The sequence below is a fragment of the Globicephala melas genome, chromosome 12 (genome assembly GCF_963455315.2).
Source record: "Globicephala melas chromosome 12, mGloMel1.2, whole genome shotgun sequence".
NCBI lineage: Eukaryota > Metazoa > Chordata > Mammalia > Artiodactyla > Delphinidae > Globicephala > Globicephala melas.
The window spans coordinates 29,449,722-29,473,970 of NC_083325.1; the positions used below are offsets into that span (position 1 = coordinate 29,449,722).

At 56.8% G+C, this 24,249-nt stretch overlaps 1 protein-coding gene across 22 annotated transcripts in view; it reads right to left on the reverse strand.

The window, feature by feature from the left end:
* Nucleotides 1–24,249, reverse strand: part of DYSF (dysferlin) — a 223,677-nt gene that overhangs the window by 92,671 nt on the left and 106,757 nt on the right. For all 22 annotated transcript variants that reach the window (XM_030877537.2, XM_030877532.2, XM_030877534.2 and 19 more), the window contains 8 exons: nucleotides 20,778–20,909; nucleotides 20,527–20,693; nucleotides 19,607–19,721; nucleotides 19,213–19,318; nucleotides 18,815–18,957; nucleotides 16,943–17,116; nucleotides 1,420–1,513; nucleotides 849–926 (listed from right to left, as the gene is read on the reverse strand). In XM_030877537.2, coding sequence (XP_030733397.2) covers nucleotides 849–926; nucleotides 1,420–1,513; nucleotides 16,943–17,116; nucleotides 18,815–18,957; nucleotides 19,213–19,318; nucleotides 19,607–19,721; nucleotides 20,527–20,693; nucleotides 20,778–20,909 — 1,009 coding nt within the window. The remainder of the gene's footprint in view (nucleotides 1–848; nucleotides 927–1,419; nucleotides 1,514–16,942; nucleotides 17,117–18,814; nucleotides 18,958–19,212; nucleotides 19,319–19,606; nucleotides 19,722–20,526; nucleotides 20,694–20,777; nucleotides 20,910–24,249) is intronic.

The window sequence follows — 24,249 nt, forward strand, 5'->3', positions numbered from 1 at the left end:
AAGAGTTGGGGATTTACCTGTTAGTGTCTATGTCTGAAATCAGGGGAGTGACATGACCAGCTGTGTCTGGGGTTGTGTGGAAGGTCACAGGGAGGCCAGGAGATGACTGGAGCATTCACATAAAAGGAGCAAGGCCAGTGTGAGACGGCAGCCACGATGCAGAATAGGAGGGAACGATCTCCGAGACAGATTCAGGAGCCAGAATCAACAGAACTGGGCACCTGACCGTTAACCAACCTGATGGGTAGTGGAAGCGCATTGACGTGATCCTAAGACCACGGTGGGACGTAAAGGGGGGCCTGGACCTGGGGGAGAGGCCCCGAGGAGTTCAGCTTAGACAAGATGAACTGAGGTGCCTCTGAGGCTTCTAGGGGAGACATAGAAAATGTGGCTGGACATAAAGGAACTAAAGACCTGGAAGCTTCCCCAACAGGAGTGGCTACTGGGCTGCCTGGGGGACCCCAGTGCCCAGAGAAGAGAACACACACAGAACTCTCGGAAGCATCAGGCTTAGAGGACAGTAGCTCAGTAGGAGCAGGTAGGGCAGCAGGAAGCTGCAGGAGACCAGGAGAGAGGGGTGTCCCAGGGGCCAAGGCCAGAGGGCCTTTCAGGAGGAGGGCATGGTCAGTAAAACCAAAACCTGCAGACGGGTCAAGCAGGCCACCTGACAACCAGGAGGACACGGTGACCTGACTGCAGCCCTCACCTCCACAAACCCAACAAACACAGCGCCCCCCGACCCACCATAGGAGAAGCCTGGGCCACGTTCCCTGTGGTCTGAAGGCCCGATGACTCTGTTCCCAGCCCTCAGGCCCTGGTCCCTGGCTCTCCTCCCTCCTCCCACCTACCAGAAAAGGAGTCCTTGTCCATCGCAGGCAGATCCCGGGCCTGGTACATGTAGCAGCGTAGATGGTAGCGGTTCCCGTCTGCACCGAGGAAGAAACAGATGCCAGCTGAGGGGCTGGGGGTGACCAAGATCTGGGGCTCGAGGGGAGGACAGAGGGTGTTCCTAGAGGGGGCAGCGCACAGAGGGGCCGGATGGTAGAAACGACACGTGTACGCTATGCTGGAGTTAGCTGCTCTCAAGATCAGGAGAGCAGACCACAGCCCAAAGGTGGACCCCCAAGTGATGTGTCCTTGGGTCTGGTGACAGCTGGGGAGGTGGCAGAGGAGGGGGAAGGAGTGGAGGGGTCACAGATGATGGGGGCAGTGAGAGTGCACAGTGCCTTGAATGCTGGATTTCAGGCTGAGTTCACACACACACACAAACCAAGAGACACTGACCCGCTAACAAAACACCCAGACTCAGTCCTCCTCAGCCCCCACGTATACACCTGACCATGTGACCCACACAAACAGGAACGTCAGGCTACACACTCATCCGTGTCACCCCGGTAGACACCTCCAAACGTCACTTACAGTCAAAGATGCAGGAAATCGTGGGTCTGTTCACGCCAAAGCTCAAGGTGGAGACAGACTTGGAATCTTCACCCCTGTCGTCCACCACGCCGCCCTGGAGATGGAGAGCTGGTCACCGCAGACTCTGACCCCAGAGCCTGGGGGTGGCAGGGAGACTGGTTCGGAGAGTCAGGTCCCCAGAGTCCTTTAGACGAGGCCCCTCACCTGCCCAAAGCTCTGATTTCACTCCAGGGCTGTGCCTTCCCAGACCCCAGTGTTAAGTCCACAGGGAAATTCTCCCTCTCTAGTGGAGACCAGACAAGCCAGAATGGGATTTTGAGCTGTTCCAGCCTAAGAGGTTAGAGTTTGCTAGAAGGAAGGACTCGAAGGGGCTCTCTGAGAGGGAATCCAGTGGGGATCTGCCCGGGCTGATGAGTTTAGGGGAGCCCGAGTCTGGAGGGCCCTGTCTAGCATCTCTGTCCCACCCAAGACATGTCTGGACACGGTGCTGGTGCCAGGGACACACGGGCACTTAGCTGGGCCCCCAGCTCTGGGGAGAAGCTGCACTGCATCCTCCACTGTCTCTCATCAGCTCCCACTGCGCTGACTGTCAGAGGAGGCCTCAGTCTGAGGACAGGGGACAGGAGTCGACGCAGGGTGGGTCTGCACTCGGCCTCAGAAGCTGTGTGTAAACCTTGCCCTTGTTCGCGCTGGGCTCTAACCACTGGGCCCTAAACAGCCTCCTTGGACCAGATGCCCACCTCCTTGGTGCACTGCTTCCCTCCACCACCACCTCTGCCACACCGCAGCCCCTCATCAGGGATGAGCCCCAGCGGGGACCTCAAGGCCCCCACAAAAATTGAAAATGTGCCGGTCACATGGCAGCCTGTCCTTCCAGACCTGGCTTTCTGTGATACCAGCTCCACCAGCCTCCCACGGCAGAAGCCCAACAGAGAGACTGCCCGCTTCCTCTGCAAGCCCTTCCCCCCTCCCCACACTGTCACCTGCCCCAGTCCCTCGCCAGTCCCTCTTCCCAACACACAAGCACGCACACCCTTGAAAGAAAACCCCGGCCTCCCCTCCCGTGGCATTTTCACCCCGCCCAGGCCCACCCAGAGCAGCCACTTCCCAAGGCCACCATGCCCCCCACCTGGCGGCAGCCATTCCCCAGGAGTCTCGACCTCTCCCCAGGCCCTGCAGCTACATCGTGGCCCCACCCCCCTAGATGTACGGCCACCTAGGTGCTCCTCCTCTCCAAACCGTGCCCACCGTCAGGGCCTAGCCCCAGACCTCCAGTCCAAGAAGCTTCCCTGGGTGCCCGCCCGCCGGCTTCCGATCCGCCCGCACCCAGGACCAGAACCAGCTGCATTACCCACACTCGGCACCCGGCTCCCGGCCTGAAGCCCTCCATGGCTCTCACCACCTGAAGGGTCCTGGTCAGACCCCCAGTGCCCTGCTCCACCTTCCCCCTCCAACACCAGGGCTTACTTCCCCCAAATCCAATCGGGCAGGCCATGCTCCCCAAAGCTGGCCCAGACATGCACCTGCTCCCAGTGCAAGCTCCTACCGTTCCCTGCCAAGAATGCTGGTCCTCCCCCAGATCAGCTCATCTTAGGACACCAGGGAAGGCCTGCCCTGGTCACTCTGGGTCAACAAGGAAATGCAACCTAAAGGTAGGCAGTCATCCTCTGCTCCATCCCACAGAAGAGCCCATAAAACATATACGGGGGAAAGACATGTTCATCTGCTCTCCCGGGGGACCCACTGAGGTCCGGCTACAACGGGGTGGGCTCTGGCTCCTAGCACAGGACACCCCACTTTCTGACAGGAAGATACGGTGACCCCCCCCCCCCGCCTTTCCTTTGGCCACAATTTCAACACAAGCTCTAGAATCAGATTCCTTGGGCTCCAGCTACCATTTACTAGCTGTGTGACTTTGGGCAGGTTGCTTAACCTCTCTGCACAAGTCTCTATAAATTTGGGATAATTCTCCAGTATTTATCTCAGAGAGTTGCTGGGATTCTTAGGAAGACAAATCACATGTTGTGTTAGCACACCACCTGGGGAAGTCATAAACCATGAAGTTACTAATTGTGCTCAGGGGTGGTATTCATATACCCCATATTTGTTCAAAATTGTTCCAGGAGCTGGAAAAGTAGACATTTCAGTGCAACGTCGCAGTCCTGGGCAGAAATTAAAATCAGTCAATCAAGCAATCAACCTCTCTCCACACACACACACACACACGTGCGCACGCACACACACACGTGCACACACATGCATACACACATGCATGCACACACACACACACACACACACACACACATACACACACACAGGAGAGCAGGACAACAGGGAGGGATGCCATACTACGGACAGGTGAGAACCCAAAGGCCACAGCATCTGCAATCTTCCCTCCCGGCAGGCGAGGGTCCCGGGCATCCTGGGTTCCCGCCAGGAGAGGCGCTGGGCCCAGCCTCACAGCTCTGGCCCTGCCGCCACCCACACCAAGCCCAGCAGCTAGTAGCTCTGGCCGCAGGGTCTACGAGGCCGCACGTAGAGCCGGAGCTGGGGGCCCAGCAGGCCACCCCAGGCGTGAGGTACAGGGACGCCAAGGAAAGCAGGTCAGGATGCTGGAACCAGGGTTCGGCCAGCCCCCAGGTGCCACGAGGCTTAGCGCAGGCAGCTCAGAGCGCCTTGGTCGGGGGGAGGGCAGGCTCTGTAGCCCCTCCACCTCACCCTGGCCACACATATGTCCCACGCCAGCAAGTAGGGCACTGAGGTGAGTGCGGGGAGGGAAGCCGCCTCCAGCTCCCATGGGCCCCGTGATTTCTCTCTCCCACCAGGTGCCTGCAGGGACCTCCACGCTTGCGGGCTGCCTCCAGGGCACATCCCCACTCAGCGCGCACCTGCTCCAGGTGGCCCCCCAGCCGTGTCCCGTCAGCAGCGGGCAGCACTTTCTGGGTCTCTGTCCAAAGGCAGGGCCGCCTGCCTGTGATAAAAAAAGGTGTCCCCATCCCTGGGATTTCCACAAGGCCGGGGCCAGGTACCTCAGGTCCGGCTCAGTCCTGGCCCACAGCAGGCCCTGGCACCGAGAATGACACCCTTCAGAGGCAGAACCAGCGCTCCCTCAGAATGGCCCTGAGGGGCGGCCGAGGCTCTTCCACCTGCCCTGTCTCCAGAGGAGGGGCCCACAGCCGCTTCCCCTGGTCCACAGGGCCTCTGTCCGCCCCCACTCCCATCTGCCTCCCTTGCGTGGCCTTGCCTCCACCTCCCCTTCCCTCTCTGCTCAAGGAGACAGACAGGGGTTGCTGGGAAGAAGCTAGGAGAACCAGGATGACACACGCACCTAGAGTCCCCAGTAAGTTCAGTCCCGCCAGAGGAGCCTCAGCCCTGCGGTCAGCCAGGTTCCCAGGCTGGGCAGAATTCCACCCACACAGCAGGCCAGTGCCTTTACATCCTCTGGCCCACTGACCTTCCCAGGGGGGACCTGGGCTCTCCACGAATCCCCTTCAGACCTTAGGAGCAGAGCGGAGGCCGGCCCCTCTCCCAGCCCGGTGGCAGCCCCTGCGTTGAGTCTCCAGCAGTCAGCCTGCTGCTTCCACACTCAAACCAGCTGAACCCCCAGGGTCCCCTTTCTCGCCCTCAGGCCTCCTGCACGTAGTTCTCTCTGCCCTGCTCTTTCCCTGGCTTTTTCCTCAGACATCCAGTCTCACCTTCAGGGTCACCCTGCAAGGATGAGTTCGGTACACCTCCCGTGTGCTCCCACAGAGCCCCAGCGTTCCCCCCTTACTGCATATATCACCCTCCATTGTAAATACCTGTTCACTGTCTGCCCCTCCCACAGAGAGCTTTGCGAGGTTCCCCCCATGCACCCAGCATCCAGCAGAACCCCTCACACACAGCGGGTGCCCCATTAATAATTAGAGAATGAGTGAATGGATGAATGAGCACACACTTTTCTGTGGAGAGCTGATGACAAAGACCAGCCCATCGCCAGGTCAGGGGATCAGCCTGCGCGTTAACACAGATGATCCAGTGTCACGCTTTTTCCACTCTGAAGCATATTTTTGGCTTTCACACATGGACATACATGGCTCACGTTTGGGAATTTCTCTCAAAGCAAACAATGAAGTCTCATGAAAAGATGATTTGGGAGCTTCTGGGAAGCATCTCCCTCCCGTCAGCCCGTCCCTCTGACATGCCACTTGTGTTTATTGAACACCTACTTTGTTCCAGGCCTTTCCCATATTCGAGTTGGAAAATAGGTATCGCTGCTTGTGGAGACATAAAATGCCTTCCCTGACCAAAGGTCAAAACTCACGTTCACATCCACACCGTCACATATCCCACCCCACACACCCCAACCCCACATGACAGCCCTGTCTACTCTCTTATTCAGCCTTGCTGTTCCTCACAGCACGTATTACCCCACACATTTGCTATATTAACATTTTTGTTCATTGTCTCTCTGGCTCCATGGGGGCACTGCTGTGTCCCCAGAACCCGCTACGATGCCTGGCACACAGAAGTCCTCAGCAAATATTTACTGATCAAGGAAAAAAATCCAAGTTGAGCCCCAGTCTCTGTAGGTGACTCTCCTGTCACATAACCACCCATTTTCTGGAGGGAACTGTCTGGGGCTAAAGGAACTTCCTGGGCCGAGCCTGACTTGAGGGAAGCACCCCCTGAGAAAGCGATGACGTTGGCAGAGGGGAGAAGAGGGGGTCAGTGGAGGCGCAGCAGAGATGCTGCCCTTAGCATCTATCCTCGCAGCGGAATCCTGCCGACACCTTACCACCTTCCAACAGGGACTGTGACTGCCTTTGTTCTCCAGACGGGCAAACTATGGCACACAAAGGCCAAGCCACTTAACGACTGCACGGAAGAAGAGCGGCCTGCGGCTCCCTGACATTGCACAGCATGTGCACAGAGCAGACGATCAGAGCGACTCATTCATTTTACAGACCCTGAATCTCCGACACAGAGAACATCAGGCTGCCAGTCCCCGGGGAATCGGGCTCCGTGTCAGGCACCAGGAAGCGGGGTGGGGGGCAGGTGCCTGGAGCTCACAGTGTGGGTCGGAGGAGGGTAGCTGGGGGCGCCTCAGGGAAGCCTGAAACTCAGATTCCTCACTGTAAAGTGGCCATCGTGGTAACACTCACCCCGATGGGCTACTGAGGAAAACACAGGGGGGTTCAGCCTTGGCACTATTGACATTTGGGGCTACATAACTCTGCTGTGGGAGCTGCCCTGTGCACTAGCAGTATCCCTGGCCTCTAGCCATTAGATGTCCATAGCTGCCCCCCTCCCTCTGCTGTGACCACCAAAAATATCTCCAGACATTGTCAAATGTCCCTTGCAGGATGGGGTGGGGGATAGAAATTGTCCCCAGCTGAGGACCACAGGTGGAAATTAAATGAAACGTACCCACAGCCCTTGACAGGTCCCTGCACGTAATCAGCATTCAGTGGTGCCAGTTTCCCTCTTGCATCTCACCAGTTTCATGCTGAACAATATCTTCCCCCGCCTTCATCCCTGCCCTCTGGCTTTAAGTTTGGAATTCATCACCATCCCTCTGCCACAGGACCTTTGCACTGGCTGTCCGCACCACCTGGAATGCCCTCCAGACAAGCTAACTCGAGCTCTTCCCTCAACTCAGTCATCACTGAGGCTTGGACACTTCCTTGACTGCCCTGCCTTTATCAGCAGCCCCTACCCCGCCTCTCCTAGCATCTCTCCTGCATCCATCTTTCCATGTGTATAGGTAAGGCATGCACGTTCCTTTATCCCCTGCACCTGACCCCAGTGTCTGGCACTTAGTAGGCATTCGGTGAAGATTTATCGCATGAAATGAATCACCAGCATCCCTGCCCTAAGGCATGCGCACAGCACTCAGGCCTAAGGTCCCAGGGAAAGGGACAGGAAAGTGTGCATCAGACAGCAACCTCCCACCCTCATGGGGCTCAGGGTCAGATGCCACCAGAGAAAGAGAGAGTGATGTGGGCTCACTTACACCCCAGGATGGGGCCATTTGTGGGGTGGAATGGAACACGGTGGGCCCTTGGAAGGTCCCATTCAGGAAGGTTTCCCAGAGGAGGGGAATAAGAGGGGTGCTGGAACAGGGGCAGCAGTGACACGCTGGAGGCCTGCCCCCCCCCAGAGCTTAGGGAAGGCTTGGCTAGAGGGGCAAGGCTGGGGCAGGGCGAGGCCGGGAGCAGCGGGGCTGGCTTCCTTCTGCTCTCACTTGGAGCCCTGAGCAGAACCAGGCTGCAGGGGTAGCTAACGGTCTGGTTTCCACCCACCCACCCTTCACCCCCACTCCGCACTCACACTCTTCCCCAGCCCCAGGCCAGGCTCGGGGCATTGAGTTTCCCACAGTCACATTCCTACCTCCATAGCTCATGCCGATGTGACTCCCAGGCTGGGGCTGGCAGCCACGCAGTCTGTGGCCACGCACTTGGTCTTGTGGCTAGCTGTGGGAGGGACCCTGCTGCTCGCCCAAGGGGACTGGGGGGCCTCCAACCCGCTGTTGCCCCGCTGGCAGCCACGGCTCCCTGGAGATGCCCGAGCTCAGGAGGGTGAGGAACTCTCCTTCCCAGATGCCAGGGCTCCCCAGGGGTCCCCTGAGCCAGTGGCCAAGCCCACCTTTTCTGCTGAGGGCTGACATCCCGGGACCCTGGCCGCCACACAGGGAGAAGGTGGGCAGGTTCTGGGAAAACAAGGAGTCCGTGAAGGGGACGCCTCGACCCACCTAAAGTGGATCCAAGACCGAGCAGCAGACCCCTGGCGTTTCTCAGATTCTTTCCGCACACAGGCTGTCACACGCATGCCTCCTCCCTCTGGTACTCCCACACGGGGCCCAGAGGTCTGGTTCAGGATCTATAAAGCAGAGGCACGGAGGAGACAGAAGGGGCCAGAGCAGAGGAGGATGCAGCAAAAAGACACAGGCTGAGCAGCGGGGCTCCCCAGGGCTGAGTAAGAGGGGGACAGAAACACAGAAGCCACACTCACGGCGGTCAGGAAAAAACGGAGCCTCGGAGGTGGCTCCAGGGGCCACCAGGGCACGCCCTGCCCCGGCGGAGTCAAGCGTATGGGTTTCAGGGGCCAGCTACCCTCCTCACCTCACAGGAAGGACGCAAGTCCTGTGTCTGATGGATCCAAAGAGCACAGGTGACAGAGCTGACAGGAAAGGCGCCACTACGGGGAGCCCCCATCTCCTTCTTTATGTAAACAAGATCAGAGGACCCCAGAGAGCAGCAGGTGCTGGAGCTGGCTCTCAGGGCTCATGAGAGATCGTTAAATTTCCAGCCATTTGCAAGCCGTTCGTTAAACACAGTCACTTGTAAAAATTAAATCAGATACATTTGTAACTTCAGAAATTATTTCTAAAACAAAGGTGATAAATATTCAAAAGCGTCACTTCCAAATTCTTCCACTACCTTTTACTGTTATCTTGCTCCCAAGGTGATTTACATCTAGAGTATCTGTGAGGTGGAAGTACTGTATAAACACTATATAATGGTGTGCTACTGCTCATCTCCTCCTATCCCCACATTCTGTGATCTCACATTGAGACCTTGCAATTGGCCATGGCAGGGATATCTAGACCATTTGAGCAAATGCTACAAGAAGAGCTGAATTTGTTCTCTGGATTTCTTTCCGGAGAGCCAGTTGTTAAACGTCGACCAGCACAGGTAGGCCTCGGGTGACCTGCCAGGATCTCTTCTTCACCATCAGCTCTGCTGGGATACCCAAATAACAAATGACAATGGAGAGAAGAGTGCTATAAACCTGTACAACCCAGCCATTATCCATAAGATTTCTCACAATATTCAACCAAGGAAATACCACTAAAATAATTATTACTTGTTTTCTCTGTGCCTCAGTTTGTTCCTCTGTAAAATGGGAGCACTAATAAAATCTACCTCCGGATTACTGGGAGGCCTAAATGAGATAATACATGAACAGGGCAGAGGGCACTGCCTGACACGCAGCATATGCTCTAGAACAGCTGACAAACTTTATCCATAACGGGCCTGAGAGTAAATACTTTCACCTTTGTCAGCCATATAGGCGCTGTTGCAACTGCTCAGCTGCCGTAGCAGCAGACAGCAGCCGTGGACAATGTGCACATGGATGAGCGTGGCTGTGCTGATACAGCTCTGTTTACACAAAAAGGCAGAGGGCCAGACTTGGCCAGTGGGCCATCGTTTGCCAACCCCTGCTCTGTAAGGGGAGGGGGTTATTTTTGCTGTGTTGTTATCACCTCCATCTGATAAGTGAGAAAACTGGGACCCAGAGATTCATGTTTTCCTTCAGGGTGCATGGGAAATTCGCTGGTAGAGCCCAGGATCTCCCAGGACCCCCGCAGGGCTCTTCCCAGCTCCTGCTTCCCCATCAGAACTCAGCACCTGAGCAGGGATCTGAGGCAGGACAGGACTAAGTGCCAAGTCAGGGCCCTGGGGAGCCCACACCCATGTCACTGCCCTGACTGCTCTGGCCTCCGCTTCCAGGGAAACCCCACACAGGCCCACAGGCCAGGCCAGAGGAGAACCCTGTAAAAGAGAAAACTTGGGAACACACAGCCCTCCCTTCCTAATCAGGGCTGATTGCAACCTTAAGTGAAATAGCAGGCGAGTGTGCAACCCCATTTAATTTACAGCTGGAGCCAGGGCTTGAGAGCAGCTGCGAAACTCCTTGCAGAGCTACCGGCCAGCCCCTGGGGAGCCTGGGAGTGGAATTAGGAAACCTGGAGAATCCACAATGCCACGTGTGGGCTGGCACGAGTGTCTGTGTTTGCATGTGCCTGTGTGTCCCTCTAGGCTTTCCAGGTCTCTGAAGTCTGCAGAGGACGCTCAGGCAGGTTTTAGGCCATGCCAGAGTGCCTCCGTCATCAGGACGACTGTATGTCCTCGTTTGCCTAGCTTATGCCTATTTTCCAACATGATTTTTAATAGTGTCCAGACCAGACAATAAATTATAAGGTCACCCTAGCCACTGTGGACACACCCTCATGCGTGTATAATGACACACAGGGGGTGCAGCCGTCACACCCACCCAGCAGTAACACACACAGTCCATGCTTAGCTGTGTGCTGGCATTGTGTCTCAGGTACGCAGACACACAAGTTTCAGTGGACGCACGCAGGCTTCGGCGTCCAAATCTTGAGTGAGATAGACCGAGAGTCCACATAGTTAGAGGATTTACTCAAATGGTCCTTCCGTGTAATCCTCCGGTGGCCCTCAACCTGCCCCGTAGCACAATGCCAGGTGTGGAACAGGTGCTTGATTAGGACATTCAAGAGACACAGAGCCGCCTTCCAATGGCCCACAGACCCAGCCAGGGGTCTTGATTACTCAATAAGGCAAAGCCCTTTCACCGCCCAGGTGCTGCCCTTGCTCAAAGCAGCCACTCTAGGAAGCATGCCTAGGTGCCCCCGCACACAGCAGGATTTCATCCAGGTCCAGAGAGGGCCCCTCCCCTCCCCACCCACATCTGACCTCCTTTTCAGCCAGTTCAAATTCCCAAATTCCTCCTCTCTGGCACCGGCTTCTCACTGACCCCTTCCCAGCACTCCCGACTCCCAGCTGCCCTTCCCTGCCCCCTGACAGGGGCTGGGGATGCCTGTCTCTGTGGGTCCTTGGTACTTCAGGTCAGGACTCAGGCCCCTGCCAACCGATTGGAGGCTTCCTGGCTGGGGGCAGTGGTGCCAACTCCTCTCTAGCTGCCCAGCTGCTCCAGGGAGGCCAAGCTGCCTGGCTACAAGACGAGGAGGGGGATGCATCCAGCTGAGGGCTCCAGCCAGCGCCCATGATGCTCCCTGGGACCCCACTCAAGGGCCTTCTATGGGGGAAGGACTTTATGCCCTCATAGCAAGTGGGGAGATGAATCTGGGGAGAGAGAGCAGAAGAGCCCGCTCTTCTGGCCTCGGTTCTAGAACTGACTCATGCTGTGCCTCTGGGCAAACTCCTTCTCAGGCCTCAGTTTCTTCTGGGGCTACATTAGGGGCTCAGAGTTGTTCTAGAGCAGCACTGTCCAAGAGAACTTTCTGTCGTGATGGGACTATTCTGCACTGTCCAATATGGTAGCCACTAGCCAGGCGTGGCTATCGAGCTCTTCGAATGTGGCCGGTGTGACTGGGGAACGGAATTTTCTTATTTTAATCACTTTAAATGTAAATTTAAATAGCCACACCTGGCTAGTGGCTTTCATATTAGACAGTGCAGTTCTGGAACCTCAGTCTCCCCAACTGTAAAATGGGTATAATCATAGAATCCAGCCTTCCGGGGTCCCTGTGAGGATGAAATGAGACAATGCACGTACAGCTCTCAGCCTGGTCTTCGGCACAAGGTAAAACAGATTTTTGTAATTGTTATCCTCTTTGGATCCTAGATTTTCTTGAGAATTGGAGAAAACCATGGACTTTACATCAGAATTTACCCACCACAGGCACACACATGCGCACTGCACACACACGCATATCACATATGTGCACACGCCATATACATCCATACACACATCACACGCGTGCTCACACGTCAGACACACGTGCACACACAGATCACACATGCACACCCACAACTCTGCATCCAATTTCAAGTAGCACCAAAGCCAGGTGGAGAGTGCTTTCGAACATGAAAGTTCCTTCCAGCTCTAAAAATCTCCAAGACTAGGAGCACACGCGGCCGGGTCTCCATCTCCTCTTCTCCCTGCCCAGGCTCAGGCATCTCAGAAAACCCTTCCAGACACTCCGGGCCAAGCGCAAAGACAGGGCTCTGGAAAAATCCTCGCGCATGGAGGGCAGGCCCAGGGCAAGGGCCACAGGATGGATTCTGTGAGCTCATCCCCGGCAGCCGTCACCAGCGTTCTCAGAGAGTCTGGTGGCGTCAGGAGGGGGTGACTGGGTGGACGCCGGCGGTGGCGGTGGCGGCGGCAGCGAGGGGTGTGGGGCAGGAGAGGGAGGCTGGATGGAACACGCTATAATAGCAGCTTTGTGCTCCACTTCCCAGCTCCTGGGAACGCCAGGAAGATTATGAAACCCGGTGTCTTTGGGAATGCCAGGATATTAGCTGGAAAAAGAATAATACGAAAATAAAATAATGCTCGGGATGGAGACAGCAGACGATTAGCAGACAGAGCCAGGGCCTCCCGCTCCGCAGAGGGAGCCAGGCTTGGCCCCGGCAGAAGGTTTCAGGGAAAGGCTGCCCGTGCTAATGAGCAGACTGGGCCTGCCTTGCAGTGAGACGTCTTCAGGAGGGGAGCTGGCAAGTGAGGCCCAGCTTGCTGGTGGACGCATGGGCCAGGGGACGGGCAGTAGGAGGCAAGGGGGCGCCACAGGCCTGGCCCTTGCACCCAGACATACAGAACCGTCAGATTACCAGAAAGCCCACCTGGCTACCACCCACAGTCCTGGACTCCTCCAAGCTCTGCCTCCCCAGGTCCTCCTCCAAGAAGCCACCCTCATTAGGCGCTGTCACTCTGGAATGACCCTTAGTCTGCCCTCCAGCCCTTCGGAGATGCAGCTTCTGTTGGGTTTGTTTGCATTCACACGTGAATATCCCTCTTCCTAATCAGACAGGGGTTTCCCATGAGCCAGGCCTCCACTATCAGGTGGAGGATCCTTGGAAGAAAAGATCACTTTCTCCCCACAAGGAGCAGGGAGAACGTGTCACCTGCCCCTGCCTCGCTCTCTAGGGCCCTGGTGACACACCTCCAGTCAGGAATAGACACCCTGCCTCCCTCAGAGAGGCACCCGGTAGTGGTCGATGTGACTGCCTCCCTCATCTTCGGGATGCACTGTGCACCCGACATCCTTGTTACTCAAAGATGGTCCTTGGACCAGCAGCGTGGGCTGTTAGAAATGGAGACTCTCGGGCCCCACCCAGACAGCAGATCAAGAGCATACGTCTAAACAAGATCCTCAGATGGGTCTTATGTCCATTAAAACTGAGAAGCGCCTCTGTACTTGGGTTATGTCCTTAATCCTTACGAGGACCCATACGTGTAGTGACATTCATAAGTAACAGAGTCACTAAAGGGACAAGTGACCTAGCCACAGCTGAAGCAGAGGAAGCAGAATTCAAACCAAACCAGCGCCATTCAGAAGCCTCACCCACCCCACCACACTCCCGCCAAGTGAATAGGCAGGCATCAGTGACCAGTGGGCAAAGGCCAGTACCCAGAACAATAGATTGGTCCTGGCACCCAGAAAACCCAACCATCTGCCCCGATGATGCAGGGTGGACTCCAGCCCCAGTGCCTTGCTGGAGCACCAGTACATCCCTGGATGAAGGACAGCAGACTTAGGGATGGGAACCCAGGCCATCCTCGGTCCTGGCAGGGAGCATGTAAAGGTGACCATGGAAGGGGAGAGTGTGTGTGTGCATGCGTGTGTGTGCATGTGTGTGTGTGAGCACGCGTGCTGATGGGGGCTCATTTGCTCAAGTAGAGTGGTCCAGACAGTTTCTGTCCAATGGGCCTGTGGTCCTGTCCAAGTGCTGGTCACTCCTAAAGGCTGTGTCCAACTCCAGGTCTGTGGATCCAGCCGTTCTAACCACTGTCTGCCTCTGGCTCCCTATGTCAGCAAAGTTCCCTCAGGACTCTGGGCTTCACTACTTCAGTTTCTTCCACATTTCACAGGCGAGTCCCAACTGCATCACAATCATTCACTTTCCCACTTGACGTTTGATTTCAATGCTCCCCCATGACATTTCTCTCCCACGTAAAGAATAAACGGCCTGGTTTCTGTGTTCTGGGAAATGGCCCTCTTCATTCTCCCAGTCACTGAGCCATGAAAGCTTGGCAGCGAGTCCGCCAGCCTTGCTCGTCTTCTTCCCCTAGATCCTCACCAGCCCCAGAGCCATCCACGCTTCCATCCACAGGTCTCTGGGCACCTCCGGCCTTGTGCCCTCTCTCCTCTCAGCCCCCTCGCCTCACAGCTGATGCTCAGCTCCCACGCCCCCAGCCTCCCTGCCCTGGGCCGCCTGGCAGGCAGCCTCCAGGTCCATCTTCCTCATACAGCACTTCACCATGTGCGTCATACTTGCCAGTGCCAACCGTGAACTCATCGCAGCCCCAGGCCCACCCCGCCCCGTAGCCTGGCGATGGCAGCGGCCCTACCGTCCACCCAGCAGAGTGTCTGATGCCCACTGGACCCTTCCCTCCCCAAGCCCTGCTACTCCACCTCCCTCCACTTCGGTCCCCTGGCCCCCACCCCAGATGGTCACATCTTCCCAGATCTCTAACCAAGCCTCCTGATGGTCTCCTGATGGGAGGCTCTCCGGCCCCAGCCACCCTCCACGGCTACTTGATTAGTGGCCCTAACACCCAGCTCTGACCAGAGCACTCCTCCTCCACTCAGCAACCCACACTTGCTCCTACTGCTCATTCAAGAGAAGAGTCCTGGGCTTCCCTGGTGGTGCAGTGGTAGAGAGTCCGCCTGCCGATGCAGGGGACGCGGGTTCGTGCCCCGGTCCGGGAAGATCCCACATGCCGCGGAGCTGCTGGTCCCGTGAGCCATGGCCGCTGAGACTGCGCGTCCGGAGCCTGTGCTCCGCAACGGGAGAGGCCACAACAGTGAGAGGCCCGCGTACCGCAAAAAAAAAAAAAAAAAAAAAAAAAAAAAGAGAAGAGTCCTGTGGTCGTCATCTATAGCTCTGAGTCCACCACCGTTTGGGGTTTTTTCCTTTTCAGATGCTCTTCTCCCCAGCCTGTGGGGCTGTCAACCACAGAAAAGGGGCGTGACCCAGGACGGTCATTCAGAACATTCCGTTCCTCGCCCCCAGGCTCAGGGGCTGGTGTGGGCACAGGGCCAAGCAGAGCCAGTCAATCGCACACGAGGCAGTACTGGCACTACCGAGAAAGTGCACTCTCCGCTCTGGGGTCTCCAGCTGTGAGGAAACAGAGGATGCCCGCCGGGCTGTGCTAGCTGTAAAGGTGGCATCAGCCTCTGTCACAGGTACCAACTTTGCCAACGACATGGAAAGAGCCAGTGTGAGAACGGGGCCAAGACAGAGGAGCGAGTCGGGGACACTGTGTGAGCCCCTAGTTCCTGCCAGGCCTAATGCCTGATTCACCTCGGTGAATCAGATTCCCAGCAATCTGAGCTCTCAAGCTCTTTTTCTCTCTTCAGCCCACTTTGGTTGTGTTTCTGTCGGATGAAAACGAGCCCTGGCTCCTTAGAGGGCAAGCACCCTCAGACCTGGCCCTGCCTCTGAGGCCTGCTGAGGTCTTTATTCCCCACTCCTCAGCTGGAACCACACAACCTCCCCCAGGCACTGCCCTGTGCCCAAGCTAGGCCCCTTCTGACAGGACAAGGAGACTCCCCACTGCAGCTGCTCCAGCCTGGGTGGCAGTTCCAATTCCCACCTGAGCACCAGCTCAGGGCCCCAGAGAGCCCAGAGCTCTGCCGTCTCCTTCCAGCCTCCTGACCACTTGGCCCCCAAGACCCAGGAGGGGTTCCCTCCAGAGCCTCTGACATCATCTGGGCCCCGGAGGGTTTCCTCTCCCACACTGGCACCCCTGGGAGTGATGGAACCTCCAGGCTCTGCCCACTAACCCTCGGAGCCACTGCCAGCCTCAACTCCCTTCTCTGTAGCCATCCCATCGGGTCAGGGGCCTGCCCCACTGTACTCCCTGGCTGAGGCTAAGACACACTGCTCCGCACCCAGACGAAATGCTCCTACGGACGCGCGCGCACGCACGCACGCACGCGCGCACACACAGCTGGCTCACGTGGACACACTCAGATTCCATCAGCCAGTGAAGCTGGTGGGACCTGCTCCCCTGTGTCACAGCCCAAAGCCCCCTCAGGGGACAGGCAGTCCTACCTGGATTTCAGAGAAGGTGTCTCCTCCTAGGCATCTCACGCCCAATGCTTGGATGGAGTCTCCAAACCAACAGAGTGGGGGACAGGCGATCTCCTGGCCCTGAATGTCCCACTCAGACTGTCCAGGAAGGGTCTGCTCATCTCTTTTGCGGAACACATCATCCTGACCCTGGATAACCTTGACCTGACACCCATTCCACTGGCTCTGGGAAGTACTCTCGGAGGCAGCACAGCCAGCCTGGGGTTTGGTCTCTGAGGCACATCTCTCCCCAAAATTCCCGAGGATGCGCACAAGATAGCCTCCTCTCAGGAGGACTCATGTCCAACCAAGGACATCCAGGGTCACTAGACCTCTCAGGCTACTCCCTTGGACCAGGCCGAAGCCTCCCAGACCCAACCCCAGGCCAGCCAGCCTCTTCAGGAAGAGCCAGGTCCCTTGGCCCCGTCACAGGTCAGACCATCAAAAGGCTGGGGCCCTCTCCCCTGGTCCCTTCTCAATTACCAAAAAAGCCGTGGGTCTTCTGGTGCCAAGAAATGAGCTATTTTCTTTTAGGAGGACACCCAGACTGGTGTCCACTTTCCCCACACGCAACCTCAGACGACTGAAGCCAAAGTCCCGTCCCGGGGTCCTCTGCACCTCTCCTGCGTCAGCCCTGAACAGCCCTGGGAGACCACGCCGCACCCCACCAACCCAAGATGACCACTGTCACGTACCAGGGCCCCCTCGAGGGCAAACACAGCTGCAGGCCCCGTCTTCTCCAGTGGCTCCATGCGGCGGCGCCAGCGGCGGCGGCGAAAGGCGTCTGTCTTGCGGTACTCCAGGTGGAACTTCCAGCCAAAGAGCGAGGCGTACTCCCAGCCCTCGCCCTCCGCCTCCGCCTGCCTGTGCTGCGTGGGAGAACAGGGCAGACTCAGAGGCCACTTGGCAGGGTGGCGGGGAGTCCTGGCTTGGGCTCCAGCTGTGCCCTCCCTGCCCTCCACGATTCCCCCACACACACCACACACCGTCACCCTCCAGGTGGGAAAACCTGGGAGGGCCGCCCGGAGGAGGGGGCTCTGAGCCCCGGGTCAGGAAATGAGGAGGAGAAGAGGCTCCCTAGGCTGTGGGGAGGTCCGAGGAGCCAAGAAAGGAAGGTAGGCTGAGCAGTGATGAAAACACTGGGCTTTCAGCCTGTTTGCTTATTTGGGTTCTGGGTGGATTTCACGAATCCAGGGTTCTCTTGTCATTTCCTTTTTCTTCTTCATATCCCAACTTATAAAAGTGGAAATGGGTCTGCAATTCAGAGGCAAAATGAAGAGCCCATTTCCCAGCCCCAGGCTGTTTCTCCATGAGGCTAGGCCTACGTCAGTGTGGAGAGACCCCCGCACTTCTTCTCAAGGGGTCCTTTCCCAGCCTTGGGGAGCCCCGGAAGCCCCTTCCCATCCACCTCGTGACCTGAGATGATCCTCAGGTCAGGCCCAGGCCATGAGCTCGGTGACAGTGCCAGTCCCGGAGGCCAGTTGCGTCCCTCTCCAGGAACGATGCTGGTGGTGAGGGAGCAGGCAAGGCACACCGCCTGGCAAGGCTTTGCCTCTGTGCCCTGGGTGCCCTCACAGGGAGAGTGGAGTCTGGTTCATGCCACCAGGAACAGCCTGCTGCCCAAAAGCCTTGCCTCTCCTGGGACCCAGTGACCTTCCTCTCTACATTCACTGTGACCAGAGAGAGAGGAAGGGACTCGGGTCATGCCAAAGGCTATTCCCGGACTGGGGGAGGCCTAGTTCTCGAGCCAAAATTCCAACGTGCGCTTGGGAAGGAAGGACGCAGGCCAAGAGGGTTCCAGGGAGGCAGGCCCTGAGGCTGTGCACGACACGGGCATCTGTGTGACCCCAGGAGCAGGTACAGACACTCGTGTGCCCACACAAGCTCACTCTGCACCTGTCTGTGTCCCAAGAGTATCTGGGCACGGCCGTGGGCATGTGTGCTCACACTGTGTACATGCCCTCTGGTAAATGCTGACCAAGCCCACCCAAGCCCCTTGACCAGCATCCCCCTTCTCCAGGGAACTGGCCGTGCTGGAGGGAACAGGCTCCCTCCAGCACGCCCCCAGCAACCCCCAGCCAGTGACTGACGGCTAAGACCGTACTAAGCCCACCCCCCTTGCCTGGTGAGGAGGATTCTGTGGTGCTCCAGGCTGAGCCCCTTCCCGAACCACAGCTCAAGCCAAAGCTGACTTTGCCGGAGACCACATCCTTGCTCCTGGCACTTCTGAGAGTACTGCCTCAGTAAACTGCATGTAGCCGAGTCCCTGTCTCAGACTCTGCCCCTCGGACACCTAGCCATAGACACACTCTAGATACGCCTTTGCACCTTCCAGGTCTGTGTGTGAATTCCAAGTGCATCCCCTTGCTTGGTCATGGGCATTTGGGTGTTTTCTGTCTGTGTGCATCTGTGTGAGTGCTGGGTACGATCTGCGAGCATCTCGAGTGAGCCCGTGTGTCTTGTACATGTCCCCTGCACAGAGGTGTGCACCTGTGCCCAGCTGGCCTCCCCTCCCCAGGGCCTCACCCCTCCCCATGCCCCACCCTCCCCCCACCGACTGGGCTCACCCTCTTCAGCGCCTCCATCTGGCTGAGGTCCCTCCTGCGCAGGCGGACCCAGCGCCGCCGACGGTGTGTGTAGTACATCTTCTCAGCAGGGACCCAGTGCCTCGGCTTCCGGTCCGGGGGGATGGTGATGCTGTACTCCCAGCCTGGGGGAGAGGTGCCCATCACTCACTGCCTGGTCATTCCCCATCTCTCCATTTGGGGTACATTCACAGACTTTCAAGTGGCCACTGACTCCCGATTTGTAATTTATAGTGAGGACTCACCCAGGAAGTCCCCCAGATGAAGTAGCCCAGTGAAGGCCAGAACCCCAGGCCCAAGGGGCCTGCACTCAACTGTGCCCCCTTCCAGCATGCCTCGCGAGTCTGCCGGGTGCTCACTGGGCTCCACGTGCTGCCCACCTTGTTCGTCAACGGCCCGATTGAGGTCCGTGGACCACTCTTCATCTTCCCACTTCCAGCCCAGCGGGCACTCGATGTCATCCTTGGGAAGCACCTTCTCCCCGTTCTGGGGTAACACAGGCCAGGCAAGCATGAGAAGAGACAGACGTGATCAGGGAAGATGAGAAGATGCCACCTGACAACATATATTCTAAAGCCCCAGGTGTGACTCGGGCTCAGTGTCCTACCCTTGCCAGCTCTCACACACTGTCCCTCTGGAAACCAGGGCATTGACGCTGGGGACGTGGGAGCAGGGGAGAACATTCCTCTTCTTTCAGTCACAGGCCCCTCTTGGGCCCCAATGTCCAGGCCGCCAGGAAAGCAGAGGCCACCTGCCCCCAGGGCACCCCCTTACCACATCCGTGTAGTTGTCGCTCATATAGATCCACTGGCCTCCGGGGAGCCGGGTCTGGTTCTCAAACACCTCCTCCACGAAGCTCAGGTGGCCCGCGTCGGTGTCATGAAGCAGGCTGTGGGCGGGGGCGGGTCAGAGCCTCTGCCGAAGAGACCCCCAGGCCGTCCACAACCCCCAGCAGAGCACCCCAGAGCCTGGGCCAGCCTTCCTGTGTCAGCCTCACCCCAACCAACAACAAGAGAGAGGAGGGGAGAGAGAGGAGGGGCAGCGAGTCAAGGGGAGACCAAGGGAGACACTTGCAGACAGAAGAGGAAGTCACCACCAAGATAAAGAAAGAGAAAAGGAAGCCAATTGAAGACGTCGAAAACCCGGTGGGTAGTTGAAGCTCAATAGATAGTTGTAGAAATGTAAAATGTTATCGAGCTATATACTTAAGATTTGAGTACATGACTACAATATATGTTACTCTTCAATGTTTAAAAAGTAAAAAGAAAAACCAAACAAACAGTTGTTGAATATCAACCGAACTGGAAAAGAGAGAGAGGAGAAGGAGGTGGAGATGGCGATGAGATGGAGAAGGATGAACGAGGCTGTTCTGAGGGGCACTGAAGGAGGGATTAACACACAGAGAAGGGAGCGGGCTTTCTGTGGTATCTTGGAGGAAAAGGCCGTAACCAGTGGACGCAAAGCCCACTGGAGGCCAGCTTCGGTTTAATCATAAAGGACTTTCCAATCATTAGAGCCCTTGCAGAAAAGAATGCTGCCTCGTGATCCCCCAGTCCCAGGAGAGTTCAAATGGAAGTCGCTATGACCAGCGTAGGGGCAGCGGCCGTAGACAGAAGGATGAATAGAGCCGAGGCCCTTTCAGAGAAATGGCTGGGGCAGACGGGGTCCCCAAGCCCTCCCTGTCCACGACTCACGTCTTCTCTGGACACACGAACCAGTCTCCAGCCCAGGCCCAGCCAGCTGAGGGGCGGAAGCTCTCCTTGGGTAGCTTGATCTTGCCCGTGACGTCAGAAAATTTGGGGTAGGTGAGGCCCGTTGTGCCCCAGTTCCCGACCAGAGCCAGCTTGGTCTGGTTCTCATACTGGAGAGTGAGCAACAGAGAAGTGAGTGGGGCTGCGGTAGCTTTGGGGCCGGGGGTAGGGTGGGCAGGCGGTCAGGCACTCACGGTTTCAGCAAAGACGGAGAGCTTGCCCTCAGCAAACTGGTTGAACTCCTTTTCATCCACAGAGAGCCCGAACCAGAGCCTGACCCGAATCTGCACTGGCATCCGGGCTCCGGGCACCCCCTCCATTGGATACTGGGTAGCAGAGAAGGAGAGAAACCCACAGTCCCCTTCAGGGTCAGTATGTCTCAACTTGTGGGAGCCTCCAGGCCTGAGCATACCAGCCTGACACCCCATCAGGTATGTGCTCTGTTGGAGGACTTATTAGAATTTCATGGAAGAGGGGTGTATGACTAAGAAACGCCCCCACCGGCCAAGATTCCTTCCCATCAAAGGAGAAGACTGCATCCTCCCCATCTAGATGCTCTCTGCAGAGACGAGCCACGTCTAGACCAGGAGCCCCCATTCTCCCCTCTCCCACCACATCCTCATTTCTGTTCTCTTCTAGAATAGCAGTGTCCAATGGAACTTTCTGCTACAGTGGAAGTGGTTTATATCTGCACAGTCCAATGCACTAACCCCATGTGGCAGTTGAGCCCTTAAAATGTAGCTGGTGTGACTGAGAAACTAAATTTTTAGTTTTATTTAATTAATTTAAATTTAAATAACCATATACGGCTACCAAATTTAATGGTGCAGTTGTAGAACATGTCTTTATAAGAGATAGAAAGGTCTGGGCTTCCCTGGTGGCACAGTGGTTAAGAATCCGCCTGCCAACGCAGGGGACACGGGTTCAAACCCTGGTCCAGGAAGATCCCACATGCCGCGGAGCAACTAAGCCCATGCACCAGAACTACCGAGCCTGCGCTCTAGAGTCCACGAGCCACAATTACTGAAGCCTGTGCACCTAGAGCCTGTGCTCCGCAACAAGAGAAGCCACCGCAATGAGAAGCCCACGTACCGCCGTGAAGAGTAGCCCCCGCTCACAGCAACTAAAGAAAGCCTGCGTGCAGCAACGAAGACCCAAGGCAGCCAAACATAAATTAATTAATTATTTTTTTTAAAAAAAAAGAGAGATAGAAAGGTCTGAAAGGGGAGGAGGTTAAAGCCTCTCCCTTCGTTTTCAGTTTGTTTTTTTTTTTTGGGGGGGGGGCGGTTGGCTGGATGTTAGTGTATCATCTGATATCCCTACCCTTTTAAGTGCTTATCAGCCTGTTAACCACTATTCACTGGTCTTCAACTGCTTTTTATCCTGAAACTTTCAGAAGTTCTGCCAAAATGGAATAACCACAACAACCCAACATAAAAAATTTATTCTCCGCAACTGCTTCACCCTTTGACTGAAATCAAGGGTCAGATACGGCCTGAAGAGCAGAAATGCCTCACTTTTAGAATAACACACGGTTCCTTAGAGGAAGTAATACATTAACTACCCAGGCTTCATGTGTGTGAGCTTAGAGGAGGGTCTCCTCTGGGACGTGGAGCTGAATGAGACGAGAAAGTCTTGGTGGGTTCAGAGGAGGAAAGGGAGGCTGAGGTAAGGGCTCTCTAACTGGTAGAGGAGGCCTGGATCCCCGGAGGGAGAGCCCAGGCCGGGTAAGAGGGTCAGGAAGGGGTGTCGTGGCAAGGCATTACAAGTCTCACCCTTCATCCAGCCTCTCTGCCTTTGGTTCATCCTCGGTGAAGCCTGGAGGAGCCCCTGACCCCAAGTGTCACCCCCCAGAAACCTCCCCATGGCTGCTCGCTTCAGTGTCCTCTCCCTTGGGGTGGTTAGCAGCCTTTTCCCCTCCAAACCACCAGCCCCAGGGAGATGGCAGGAATGCCTGACCCCCCCCCCTTCTCCCTCCGCCCCCAGTCTCTCCCCTGCCCTCCCCCAGACAGGGCCAGCCTGCTGGACCCAAAATAGCAACAGCAAATAAAGAAATGTCTAGTTTGGGGCTCCTCTCCCTCTCTGCTGGTGCTCATTTTTTCCAACTTTGGTTTAAGTTAAGAAACACCAATGTTTTCTTGGTCTCCGCTTGCTGCCAACATTTTTGTAGAGCTTGCTCAGGAGCTACTGGCGGGGCTCATAAACTCAGTGGGGAAGACTTCGAGAAACAATCCTATATCTTTTTTTTTTCCTTGCTTGGGATCAGGGAAATTTTTCAGTTTGCATTTCCCCGAGGCTGCAGGGCCAAGAGGTCAGAGGCCGATTCCGTTCACCGGCATCCACCAGGCCCACTCCTGCAGCCCCACCTCCACTGCAGCCTGACAGCCCTCCCTAGTTAACCCCATTCAGATGTGGCCGCTCCTTGACTTCCTTTCCCATCTGCCCTACCAGGCAAGGAGCTGGCTTGGGAGGGAGGAAAGCAGGATGCTAGGAGGTTAGGATCTCACGAGGAACATGCCCCGAGGTGGGAGGGGCAGCCCGCTGCCTGACACCCCCGCCCTCTTTCTAGGCAAAGCCGGCTCTCCTCTGAAGCACCAATGACCCAAACGCAGATATCTGATCATCCCTGGCCCTGCGCTGGCCTCCAGTCATGGTGCTGGTAGAGCCTCCTCTCCCCAGAAGGAAAAAGGGAGAAGAGGAGAAAAAAACTGATATTCATTGATCACCTAGTTCCAGTCAGACCCTTGACCTGTGTTACCTAATTCCATCCTCAAAATTGTGATCAGGGCAGCCTGATCTTTGTTTTATAGGTGGGAAAACAGCATTCAGAGAGGTTAGACAATCTGCCCAAGACCACACAGGATTCCAGCCAGCCCTGCAACCTGTCCACACGCTCTGGGCCTTTGAAACCTGTCTCCTCTGCCCACCTCAGGGGGCAGCAAGAATGACTGATCAGTGTACGAATGGGTCGACCAATAGCCACTCAGAGGTTCGAGGCTAAGGTTAGTCCACAGCGACTTCGTGGAAGAGGTGAGATGGAAGGAGGTCCTGGTGCGGACGGGAAGAGACACGTGGGGACAGAGGGTTGAAGGCCAGGCAGTTTACGATGCCGGCGGAGCCAGCTGGAGTCAGCCATGCATGGTGAGGGACGGCCCTCCCCACGGGACGCTCTCCTGGGCCGCGACAGCCACAGCTCAGATTTCCCCGAATTCTGTCCCGACCAAGCAGCCCGGGCTCTGTGTCCCCACAGGAACCCAGAGAGGAGGACGGGGGCCTCCAGGCACCTGCTCACTTCCCTGTTACCCACCCACCAAGGCTGAGAGAAGAAGATGGCAGGAGGACAAAGGGCAGGAGAGGTGGGGCGGGGTGACTGGAGGGACAGGATTACCTGCTCCCAGATCTCTGATGGAGCAGAGCCATAGGCACAGCCGGTGCCCAGACACCAGCCTTCCCCCAGGGAGGAACCTGAACCCACGTGTGACTCCACCTGAAGCCAAACCCTCGGGAGGGGGGAGGGGGGAGGCAAGTCTGTGCCCGGGCTCCCAAAGGCTGGCGGTGGGAGCTGAGGGCTGAGGCCCCCCACCAGGGAGCTGGCTGGAGGGGAGCACAGCCTCAGGAGTCAGCCCCTCCTTCGTTCCCAGCACCCCTGGTTCCAATTCTCACCTG